At 44.4% G+C, this 12,435-nt stretch overlaps 1 protein-coding gene across 2 annotated transcripts in view; it reads left to right on the top strand.

The window, feature by feature from the left end:
• Positions 1-12,435, top strand: part of Gemin5 (gem nuclear organelle associated protein 5) — a 40,479-nt gene that overhangs the window by 14,988 nt on the left and 13,056 nt on the right. For both annotated transcript variants that reach the window (XM_013156174.3, XM_013156173.3), the window contains exons 11-20: positions 258-394; positions 1,800-1,873; positions 2,535-2,716; positions 4,580-4,719; positions 5,796-5,967; positions 7,462-7,689; positions 9,335-9,442; positions 9,821-9,943; positions 10,866-10,961; positions 11,201-11,338. In XM_013156174.3, coding sequence (XP_013011628.1) covers positions 258-394; positions 1,800-1,873; positions 2,535-2,716; positions 4,580-4,719; positions 5,796-5,967; positions 7,462-7,689; positions 9,335-9,442; positions 9,821-9,943; positions 10,866-10,961; positions 11,201-11,338 — 1,398 coding nt within the window. The remainder of the gene's footprint in view (positions 1-257; positions 395-1,799; positions 1,874-2,534; positions 2,717-4,579; positions 4,720-5,795; positions 5,968-7,461; positions 7,690-9,334; positions 9,443-9,820; positions 9,944-10,865; positions 10,962-11,200; positions 11,339-12,435) is intronic.

Below are 12,435 nucleotides of genomic sequence, written 5' to 3'. Positions count from 1 at the left end.
TGCCACTACTATTTTGAATGTCAGTATTTAAAGTAATACATTACATCGCAGAGATTAACACAGAACTGGTATACCTTTTCTACTCTTCCCGACAATCATGTTCAGATAGAAAGAACAATGACTCTATTCTTTGCATTTGAATGTTTCAAAAGTGTGATTCTTTTTCATTCTTAATTCTCATAGTATGACCCCAACTGTCATAACAATTAAGCTGTATATGACAGCACAAAACTGAGCAGCTTTCTTACCTTACCTAGAAGGAGAAGGAGACAGACCTTCCTTCACTCTATACAGCTGTGGAGGGGAAGGCATTGTCCTCCAGCACCATCCCTGGAGGTTCAGTGGCGAGGCCTTCGACATCAACAAACTCATACGGGACACCAATGCGGTCAAGGTGAGTTCCTGTGTCTGAAGTCTCCTCTTGTTGCCGCGCATTTCTGATTTACACACTAAACATCGTTCTTAAAGACAGCCATTTGCTAAGTCAGGTTTCTAAGATGTTGCTAAAGGGTATGAGCCAATTTGTGGGTTTTAACCTGTATTTTAGGAGACTTTGTCCTTGAATGAAACAGGGAACTTGCCCCAGAAGTGCGCAGAGGGGCCTCGGTTGTAACGTGCTTGGTGATGCTGTGAACTAACCCAGCCTTGCAGGCTGACCCTTTAGCCATGTGCAGCTCCTTTGGCTCATAACAGAACTGTCATTTTGTTTTTATAGACAATAATTTCAGATTTACAAAAGCCACAAAAATAATACAGGTGGTCCTCTTCGGTCCTTTACCCAGATTCCCATATTTAATGACATTTGCTGTGACATTCTGTCCACATATTTAGCTACCAAAACTCGTTTTTTTAGGGTCACACCATAAATATGGCAATTACCCAACCTTTGCAAATGAGCTGATTTTCCCATCTCATTATTTTTGTATGGCTAACACAAAAAGAATTCTTAACCATAAATTATATTTATTGGTTATATTCTTTTATTACCTTGAATTTTTTGTTTGTTTTTAAGAGCAGAATATATTTATTGAGAGAAAGAAAGCTTCTGTCTGAGAGACAGAAGGGATCCCAAGTAGGCTGCCCCTTAAATTTCTAACAGGCTTTTAGCTTAGTGGCAGCTGATAATATGGATCAGAAGCTCATGTATCAGGAGGCTGGGTGGACATAGAAAATTGGATTCCTTTCTTATAAATGAAAGATAAAGAAGATGTGGGTATGTACAAGGGAGATGGGCTAAAGAAACTAATAAAACAAGAGGATCCAGATAGTCTTGGTGTGGGAAGTAATTCAGGAAAAGAAACTGAAAGGAAAGGAAGAAAATAAGGGTATAAATTTTATTATGGAAAGTAAAACCCATACTGCCAAGACCACTGGGCATGGTTCATTCAGTGAGAAAATATCCTTTTAAGTGTATTTCATAGAGCTGGGCATGGTGGTGCATGCCTGAAGTCTCAGCACTTGGGAGATTGAGGCATGAGGATCACTGCAAATTCAAGACCAGCCTGGGTTAGAAAGCGAACTCAAGGCCAGCCTGAACTGCATAGTGAGACCCTGTGTCAAAAAAACAAAAATTTTTTAAAAGTCTATTTCATAAGGTAAAACACTGAAGACAGTTCTTGGCCTCACTCTGTCCCATTTAGGAAATTAAAACTTGTTCTCATAATTCTTTGACTCATGATGAAGCTTAAAGAAGGATGGTTTTGTGTAATTAGACTTTTTCTCATGCTGTCATGGACTTGTGAAATGTGTGGAGAAAAGAACATTGTTTACAGTCAGCACTGGTTTGTTTTGCTTTCTAGTACAAACTGCCTGTGCACACAGACATCAGCTGGAAAGCAGATGGCAAATTCATGGCTCTTGGCAATGAAGACGGGTATGCATTTGTTTCTTTAAAAAAGAAAAAATTGTAATTGCACATATTTTTTATCATGAGCTGGCCAGTGCCATCTGTAATGTTAGCTGGGGAAGGAAGCCCTATTGTATTTGATGTTCTGATTTATCCTTGAAGTCCTCAATTGATTCAGGAGCACACAGCATTTTTGAAAATTGCAGAATTATTTGGATATTTTCAGTGCAGAGATAGTATCTGGCTACACTGTCAAAAATTTTGGCTGTTTGATGATTCACAAAAGGTTCTCATCCTATGTCAAACTGCCTATATCTCCATTTTCTTAAATGTTATCCTAGGCAGAAATCCTTATCCGGCCTTCCTATGTCCTATTTGGTGGTAATCATAGTAACATAGTCGTCATTCAGGCATGCTTCATTGATTCTCTCTGTTTATCCTTCATAACATTTATTGCGAATGCCTACTCAACACCATTTTCCAGAGATTGTTGGAATGTTTTAAAGCTGAATGTACTTATTTCTTTTGCACCTGCCTCTTTATAAGACCAGGACCATTTCAGTGATTGCGGGGTTGTCCTATTCCATTTCACCTTTCCTGGCTGACACAGGCAGGGGGATATATGTGTTTGCATGAGACTACAGTTTGATCATGCAGCTTTCTTGTCTTCATGTATTTCTCATTCCAGATCAATAGAGATATTTCAGGTTCCCAACCTGAAACTGATGTGCACCATCCAGCAACATCACAAGCTTCTGAACACCATGAGCTGGCACCACGAGCACGGCAGCCAGCCAGAGCTGAGCTATCTCCTGGCCTCTGGCTCCAACAATGCGGTCATCTACGTGCACAACCTGAAAACTGTGCTAGGTAACTGCGTCCCCCGACCTGGGGATGCTGTCGTGTGCTCGTCCACTTTCCACTGTGAACTTTGTAAGAAAAGTGTTGATTGAGAAAATGAAGCTTCCAGCTGGGAATGGTTGGTGCACGCCTAAAATTCCAGCACTCTGGCAGGCTGAGACAGATGAATCACAACTCTGAACCCATCCTGGACAACTTAGCAAGATCCTGTCTCAAATTTTGTAAAAAGGGCTGAAGGTATATGTCAGTGCTGAAGGCCAAGGTCCCATCTCCGGGGCAGGAAAGAAAGAAAATCAGGAATATAGCTCAGCAGCACAATGCCTGCCTGGCAAGCACAAGGCCCTGTGTTCAATTCCCAGTACAAAAAAAGTTCATTCCATAACACCAACCCTCTCTCAGTAATGATCCGTATAAATGTATTTGCGTTCCTATGTACCAGTGTGAAAGAACAGCTTCTGTGTATAGTTAAGGAAAAACACTGCCGAGTCTGGGGAATATAATACAGTACCAACGAGCGTTTATGTCTTGGTTACTTTTCTCTTGTTACTGAGGCAAAATACATGATGCCAAAATGAAAGAAGAAAAGGTTTGTTTCTTATAGTTTTTGGAGGTTTCAATACATACTCAGCTGGCTCCAGCCACAAGTGACAATACCCAGAGAGCAAGAGGTAGGGAGAAACATGCTTTCTTCCCTCCCATATATTGTATGCCGGCTCTGCCCCTGGGCAGGAGCAGCACTCACACCACCAATCCCACCACTAGACAATGAACCAATCACAAACTCTAGATTCAACTGCCTCCATGACTACATGAAGCTTAGGAGGCCACCTAGACACAAACCAAAGCAATTTGGTTAGCTCTGAGTTCAATCCCCAGAATGGGGGGAAATTCTCTCTATATATGTATACTATATCATTTAAAATTATTCTTTAAAATATATATAGGCTATCGTTTTATATCAACATATGAGGATGTTACTGCTATTAACAGATATCTGTTCCATTATAAGGACATGATTATCCATTCCACAGTTAACATTTAAATTATTTGCATTTTTACAATTTAAGGACTATTACTATGAGTCACATTGAAAATATGTCTTCATGAATGTGAATTTGTGTTTTGTGTTTTGAGGCAGAGTCTTACTATGTAGTTCAGGCTGGCCTTGAACTCACTGTACAATCTAGAATGGTCTCCAACTCATAGCAATCCTCCTGCCACAGTTTCCAAAGTGCTGAGATTATAGGCATGCACCACCATGTCTGGCCCTAGTTTGGTTCTTTAGTTTGCTTGGTTGGTTGGTTGGTTGCCTGGGTTTTTTTCTGGCTTTTTTGAGATGGGGTCTTGCTGTGTAGCCCATGCTGCCCTGAAATGCCTCCTACCTCGGCCTTCCAAGGGCTGGTATCACAGGTGTACACGCCCAGCACTGTGTCATACTATTTTTACTTTCTTTTTCTTGAAATAACTCAGACTCACACTTAGAAAGTTTTGAGAATAGTACAAAGAACTTCCATCTGCCCTTTCCAAGGGTCAGTAAATTGTCATGTTTTATCATATTTGATGAATGCAGAGCAGTTGTTTGAAGATATGCCCACATATTTTCTCATGATCAGCTTTAGATTGTGCATTTTTACCTAGAACAGCATTTGAGTGAGGCTAGATCCTTCTTGTCAGACACAGTAGGCATTATTTTCATTTCATTGGCTTTTAGAAAAAATGACAGCTGCCACGTCCTGAGTTAAGGCTGTGGGTCAGAGGGTGCACAGCACCGCTGCCCTCAGCATCGCCCACATCTGACAGACCGTGGCTCCTGTCAGCTGACCCTTTCCTGTCTGTATCTGTTGATCTCTTGTGTTTCCCCCTACATCTTAGAGAGCAGTTCTGAGTCTCCAGTGACCATCACTGAGCCCTTCCGCACGCTCTCAGGACATACTGCCAAGATCACCTGCCTGGCATGGAGCCCGCATCACGATGGAATCCTGGTGTCTGCATCCTATGATGGGACAGCCCAGGTACCGTCATGTGTCCTTGCCCTTGAGGCTCCTTTGCTGTGTACTTAACGGATATCCTCCCCTCAACCTATAGACGATTTTACCAGTTATCTTCTATAGAAAGTCGTTATATGAGCTCTAGAAGGCATTTTAGTTTTATCTGGTCAAGTTTGAGCTTTTAGATGAAAGGCAAAGTATTACTCCTTCTGACTTAATACCATATGGTAGAATCAACTGTTGTGAGAAGTTCTCTTGTTCAAACACAGAAATACTGACTTATAACAGAAACAATTTGTAATAACAAATTGGTAAATTAGTCAGCAGTCTCCACATTTGAAAGATTAAGATGAAATGGCAAACCAGGGCTGTAAAGGAGAAGTTCTGGCACTGAAGTAGAAGCCATGAAGTAGAGCCAGACAGACCTGAGCAGCCATGGAATGCACACACCCTGTGAGGCGCGGGTCTCACTGTTGTCACTAAGGCCCCTGTACAAAAGCTTAGAGCAGTGAGGAAGGCTGCCTTCTCCAAGATGGACCCCAGAATACTTCAAGAAATAGCAAAGAAAGTAATCATTTGTCTAGGGACTTTGGAGACGAAAGAAGTAGTTACCTGTGAGAAACTGGAACTCTTAATTTCTGAATTAGGTGTGAGTTATATCCTTCATGATATCAGAGCCCTCAGGCCAAATACTAACACAGTTCTGGTCTGACACAGTACACTTTGCAGGCATTACTTCACTGCAAATCACCCCCACAGGAATGCCTGTGTAGCCAGACACCTACCCTCCTACAGGAAACAATACTGTCTGAAACTGAACCCTCTTTGTTTTGGTTTTTTTGAGACAGGGTCTGGCTATGTCGTTCAGGCTAGTCTTGAATTCACTAGGTAGCCCAGGTTGGTTGCAATCCTCCTGTCTCAGCCTCCCAAGTGCTAGGATTATAGGCATAGGCCTCACCCCCAAAACTGAAGTCTTAAGCGAAAAGTTACAATCAGATGAGAAACTAACCTGTTGATTTTTTTCAAAGGAGCAATTTGTACTCCCCACTTCAAACAACAGCTTAACCAGAAATTGTTCTACCATGGGTTGTTGGTTTCAGGTGTGGGACACCCTCCGTGAGCAGCCTCTGCACAATTTCCGAGGACACCGAGGCCGGCTGCTGTGTGTGGTGTGGTCCCCGTTGGAACCAGAGTGCATCTACTCGGGAGCAGATGACTTCTGCGTGTACAGATGGCTACCTTCTGCACAGGATCACTCCCGGCCTCCCCAAGGTTGGTCAGAACACGAAGCCCAGAAGTTGTCGTGCTCCTAACTCCCCTCTCCTTAGTCACTGTGCATCAGCAGGGCAGGGGTCTGCTCCGTAAACAAAGTGGCAGCCTTGAAGGACTGTGACCACCACTGCCAAATATTTGTGAGTCTGCCTCGCAGGTCTGGGTTCCCAAATGCCATCTATTCACTGAAATACCCGGGGCTCTTTGAGCTAGGGAGCAGCAGCTTAAGCCAGAAGGGAAGGGCCTACACAAACAGTTCAGGAGACACAGCCAGTGGGCACAGAGTGCATGGTGGTACAGAAGCCCATTCAGAATCACTCATGTAGAAGTGCCTTTCCTCTCAGGATATAGGATGGTATGTACTTCTCCCACAGAAAGTAGCACTGTCTGAAAGTGAACTCGTAAGCAGTAGAAATACTTTTTCTACTTTAATACTTTAAGTGATTAAAGTAAACCAAGCAGTGGGACATTTCAAAATTGCAAGCTCCCCATAGGTTGCATTGAGATGAACAGCATCATTTCTGGGTGTGTACTACAGCTGAAAAGGCACAGGCTAGCCAGATGTGATGCCAACGCCTGTAATCCCAGCACTTGGGAAGCTGAGGCAGGAGGACTGCCATGAGTTCAAGGCCCTCCTATGCTACATGGTGAGTTAGAGCCTGGCCTGAGCGACATAGTGAGACCCTGTCTCAAAAAAGTAAAAAAAAAGTGCACAAACTAAATCTGAGGAGAAACATCAAGCAGACCCAAATTGAGGTGAAACTTGACAAAGTAACTTTTCCGTATGCTTCAAGTCATAAAGTCAGGAAAATCAGGATAACTGCACAGGCTAAAGGAAAGAGAGGCATGACCACCAGTTACAAAGTGAGATCTTGAACAATTCCTTTAACTATGAAACACCATTGGTTCTGCGTTAGTAGATGGTAGCAAGGTGTCTGTTAGTGTCCTGGCTTGCTGGTTGTACTGTGATGTAGACACTGTCTTATCTATAATGTGCACACTCAGGTATTCAGGGGTAATTGGACATCTTATTCACGAGTTAGTGAAATCCCTAAAGGGCTTGTTCAGCATTACAGTAACAAAACCGGAAATGGCTGGGAATAGACAGGAGTGGCAGTGCCTGGAATCCCAGCACCCTGAGCTGGAGGCCAGCCTAGGCAGTGTGGTGATGTCATCGTGAGACCTGGCTTAAAAGAGAAAGCACATGGGGCTGGGGATTTAGCTCAGCAGCATAAGCGCCTGCCTTGTAAGCAGGCAGTCGTGAGTTTGATCCCTGGTACTGATAAAAACGAAAAAGACAAAAAAAAAAAAAAGAGAGAGAAAGCACGTGTAGCTGAGTGGAGAGGTCCTAGGCATGTGTACAGAAGGGGAAGATTAGGAAGGCTGTCAAAGCAAGTAACACAGGGAACAGTGTTACCCTGGGAGTGCTACTTAGGCTGCTTTCAGCCAGGACTCTGTGTGTTAGTCTGTGCTTTTTTATTGTGAATTTTGTAGGCAAAAAAGGTATTGAATTAGAGAAAAAACGGCTCTCTCAACCCAAGCCAAAGCCCAAAAAGAAGAAAAAGCCTACTTCACAAGTTCCTGTCAAACAAGAGTCGTTTGAGGGAAATGAAGAGGAGAACACAAAGGAGAATGCGGTGCCCGTGGAGAACGGGGTGTCAGACCCAGAGTGTGAGGAGGAGGCGCAGGAGCTGGAGATGCCCTGTGAGCTCACCCCCGTGGGTACGTGCATGGTCCCCCAGACCGCTCAGTTTAAAACTCCCTGCTTCTGACCCACTTAACTCCCCAACATCTTCCTGTAGGTACGCACCATCTCCAGTGCCTTCAGGAGTGCAGTATTTTTTTTTAAATCTGTATCCAATCTCTAAATATCTTTGAAGCATTGAGATCTTCTGGATGATTGGGATGAAAATAGTGAAGTTCTGTGGAGAAAGCTTGTTAATCAGTGGGACAGGCTAAGACTATGAGGAAAGGTAAACGTAGGGTAGTCTGTGCATAGCTCTTACATGGAAAAAAGTTTTAATTTTGTCATCCATGTCTATTGAAAGAAACCATTGTTCCTTACAAATGCCTGGCCTCAGCTAGGCATGGTGGTGCATGCTTATAACCTTAGCACTAAACAGGCTGAGGCAGGAGGAACATGAGTTCAAGGCCAGCCTGGACGATATAGTGAATTGAAGGCCAGCCTGAACTACATAGTGAGTCCCTGTCTCAGAAACATTTACCATCTATTTTGACCAGCCATTGTAAATATCTTGTATCTGTTACCTACAAAAGGAGTGGTTAAATAGCTAACAGTATAAAAGATATTATTTATGTTTAATTCCAAAGTAACGTTTTGGTATAGCAGAATAGTCAAAGAGGCCAGGTGTGGTGATGCACGCCTGTAACCTCAGCACTCAGGAGGCTGAGGCAGGAGGATCGTCATGAGTTCGAGACCAGCCTGGGCTACAAAGAGGTCCAGGCCAGCATGAACTGCATAGTGAGAGCTTGTCTCAAAAAAACAAAAAATAAATAAATAAAATGCCAAAATATATGACAGTGGTACTCCCAGCCCTCTCGCAAGGATGCCATTGGAACCACAGTTCTGGTAAATAAAGAGCTAAAAGCTTATTTCTCTTAATTAACATGCCTTTGTGTCACAAAACGACTGCATGAAAATGTCCTTTACGGGGCTGGGGATTTACTTCAGTGGCATAAAGCGCCTGCCTTCCAAGCGCACACTCATGAGTTCGATCCCTGGTACCGATAAAGAAAAAAAGAAAATGTCCTTTATACCTGTAGACCAGCAGCTTGTTTAAAAGAAATGTAAGAAGTTTGAGTGCTTCAGATTGTGGCTGTGTATCACATATGTATATATGTTTTTTTTTTTTGTTTTTTTGTTTTTTTTTTTTTTTTTTTTATCGGTACTGGGGATCGAACTCACAACGGCACGCTTGCAAGGCAGGCACTTACGCCACTGAGCTAAAATCCCCAGCCCTGTATCACATATATTTAATGCTCTTTTAATAAAGTTATTCCTTATTTGGATAAATTGCAGTTATTAGTACATGACTAAATGTGTCCCTTGTCACCCAAGTGGACAGTGGAGCTTCCAAGGCCTGTGGCATAAATTCAGCTGAGGAAAGCCAGAAGCTTACTCTACCCTAGTCACAGTTCGCCCACTAAGAGATTCCCGCAACACAGCCACCTACCATGGCAGGGGAGGGGGCGCCACCCTCACTTCCTTTCCAGAGCATGTTTTGGCAGCAGACAAAAATTGCTTTGCTGGGCCTGGTAAAGCTGTGAATTTTTAAAAAGAACTACATTCTGTATTGATTCTTATCCCAAACTTTTTTCTTTCCCTTTTCTCTCCTAATCCCTAAAGAACCAGTTGTCTACACTCAGATTTCATCAAGCTGTGAAAAATCAAAAGCGATTATTAACAACAATAAAATCACTGTACTGAAAAAGGAGCCACCTAAAGAGAAGCCAGGTCAGTACCTAATGATTAAAATGTTTTGGGTAGCCATCCTAAAATACTACATTTCTGTGAGAACGCAGGAGTGTCATGGTATTCTAGGTGTGGAGGGGGGCGGGTATTGCAAGTGTGTCTGTTTTGGGTCTTGCCTTCAAAACTATCTTTAATGCTGCAGTGTCTGTGGTTGATACTAAATTCGCAGCTGTTGGCCGGCTGTGCCATGCACAAGGGGAACATGGCACGGTGAAGCAGTGTGACCCCATAGGAGGAGGCATTTGTGTGCCAGGGCAGGGGGCAGGAGGGGTCCTCTGGGCGATGCAGTCCCAGCCGTTCCTTCCCTTTTGTTTCTGACCTGCTGCTTTTCCGATAAACTCAACTTTGATCACATTTCAGAAGCCTTAATGAAGAAGAGAAAAGCTCGCTCCATGCTCCCTCTGAGTACAAGCCTGGACCACAGGTCCAAAGAGGAGCTCCATCATGACTGCTTGGTTCTAGCAACTGCAAAACACGCCACAGGTACAGCGCTCATCTCTGGGCCCATCCGTGCACTTCTAGGTGTGCAGGGCACACTTGCTTGTTCGGTAGATGAACGAGCAGATGTCTAAATGTCTAAAACATCTGTATTTTGGCATGCTTCTCCAGCCTTTGCTCCCCAGCTGCACCCCTGCACATACATGGAACGGATAAGGAGAGTGTGCCGTTTATGCACAGCTGAGTACTACTGTGCCATAAAGGAGGAAAGACTTGAGTCATTTGATGTATTGAGACTATCATGTTTAAGTGAAACAAAGCAGAAACACAAGCTTAAGTGTGGCATGATTTCTCTTATATAAGAAACCCAAAATACAAATAAATTAAATAAGACAGGAAACAGGAAGGTAGATCTTCAGTGTAAGGGAAGGTGACCAAGAGATGGAGCAAGCCAGTAGGGAGGGGAAGGGAACAGGACAGAAAACGAAGTAAGATGTGTTACACATAAATACCAAGACTCCGTGATGAATACAGTCATCATGTACTGCAGATGTGTACTAAAAAGTTTTTTTGTAAGAAATTGACTTTTAAAAGCAGAAAATAAATAACTGAATTCCCTTTCTGGTAAGTCCCAATGAATGCTAAGAACATTCTTTTTAATTTTGTTTTGTTCGTTGATCTGCAGTATTTAAATACACGTTGGAATTCAGGTGCACTTTTCACATGTCTTCCCTCAGATCGTTCTAGTGTATAACCACACTATGGTCTGTGCTGTCTCACTGGATTTGCCCTCGCTGAGGCCTTTGTGAACTGCAGGGTCTCCATGAGGGTTAAAAGGGCACACAGCTGATAACGGTAGCTGAAGTGACCCTTGGCAGTGCGGTCAGAAGTCACTGGACAAAAACACTCAACTGTGTAATGATGTCACCTGATTTTTGTGTGGTTTTGTGTCATTGTAAACTAACAGAGTTAAATAAGGACTTGTCTGCTGATCTTGAAGACAGATTTCACTTGGGGCTCTTCACGGACAGGGACACCCTCTACAGGATGATCGAGACGGAAGGTGAGGCAGCAGTGTGCGCGCCCATGTGGTCCTGACTTCCTCTACCCACTCTGATGCCTGGGAGCAAGGGAGGGTGGGGAGGTAGGCAGGTGACCAGGGGCTCCAGGCCCCATCACAGCCAGTCGCCCTGGTAGGGGACAAACCCAACGATGACTGCTCAGTTTCTCTCTTTCACTCTGCCCTTTTCTAACAAAGACAGACTTTCCTGAGGTGTCTTTTACACATTTTCTCCCACACAGGAAAAGGTCATCTAGAAAATGGCCACCCAGAGTTATTCCACCAGCTCATGCTTTGGAAAGGAGACCTGCAAGGTGTTCTGCAGACCGCAGCTGAAAGAGGGGAGCTGACAGACAATCTTGTGGCGATGGCCCCAGTCGGTACGTCCTTTTCAGCACATGTACTGCTGCCTGTAGGATGCACGCACTGATGACAGCTCATAACACACTGGCCCTAAGCTTAGAGTCACTGTGAGTGACAGGAAGGCAAGACCCTTGCCCACTGGCGCTAAAGCATGCTTAGTGGTGGATCGGTCTGTTCTCTGCCACTGTAACAGATTACCCAAAGTTGGATACTTTGTGAGAGGGGGTTTTACTCAGCTCATGGTGGTTCATGAGCCGAGTGCTATCCTGAAGCCAGAGACCAGGGAGGGTCCAGGCTGCTCCCTCCTTCCCTGGGGATGAAACCGGGCCCGTTGCATGTCAGGCATACACTACATGAGCTGCATGCCCAGCCAGCCCAGGGCTCGCTGTTTTATAATGCCCAGTCTTGCAGGAACCCTTCCTGAGGGGCCCCTCTGAGAGGGGCTGGTCAGGCTCTTAAGCTTATGGAAAAGGAGGGAAAAAGACAAGTACAGTTATGGTTTGTGGGGTCCAGGAAGGTCAAAACTCTATAGGAGCTGAGGCGAAGACTTCTGGCGTACCCATTTTCAAACAAAGGAAAGGGATAGCTGCAGTAACGGCAAGAAACTGAGCAGGGCCTTGGGACGTAGAGATCTGAGACTTCTCCGAGCAGTAAGTCTTGCCAGTTAAGAGAACTGTCCTGTCTCCAGGGCTGACATTCACAGCTCAGCCAAATGGCTGCAGCTGCTGTCTTAAGAATTGCAGTGAGAGCCAGGTGTCCTCAGCTGTGGCTTTGTCTGCCCTCCAACGTGGTTCAGTGTCGCGGAACAGTACAGGCCTCAACTGTGAGTGTTAGTGTGGAGGGTCTGATTTTGCTGCATCCCAGCCACCACTTTTTGAGTGAGTCGCCTGCCCTGGGATAGACTGCTGAGTAAATGCAGGCCAGTTGATAAATTCCAAATCCTGCTTGAGCTGCTTCATTAAGGTCTCCATCACAGCTCCCTGAACCTGCCTCACAGGAGACTGAGCCTCCCGCATGGGAGCCTCTAAGGGTCAGGCTGCATCAGAACAGGCAGCCGAGGACATCTTGAAGGATATTTCACCATTCTCTGATCAGTTCTAAAATGCACATAAGC

Source organism: Cavia porcellus, unplaced genomic scaffold (assembly GCF_034190915.1).
Source record: "Cavia porcellus strain 051 isolate PalLab524CR breed Dunkin Hartley unplaced genomic scaffold, mCavPor4.1 scaffold_19, whole genome shotgun sequence".
Classification (NCBI taxonomy): domain Eukaryota; kingdom Metazoa; phylum Chordata; class Mammalia; order Rodentia; family Caviidae; genus Cavia; species Cavia porcellus.
Note: the sequence above shows the minus strand (reverse complement) of the source record. Positions and strands in the feature narration are given on the sequence as shown.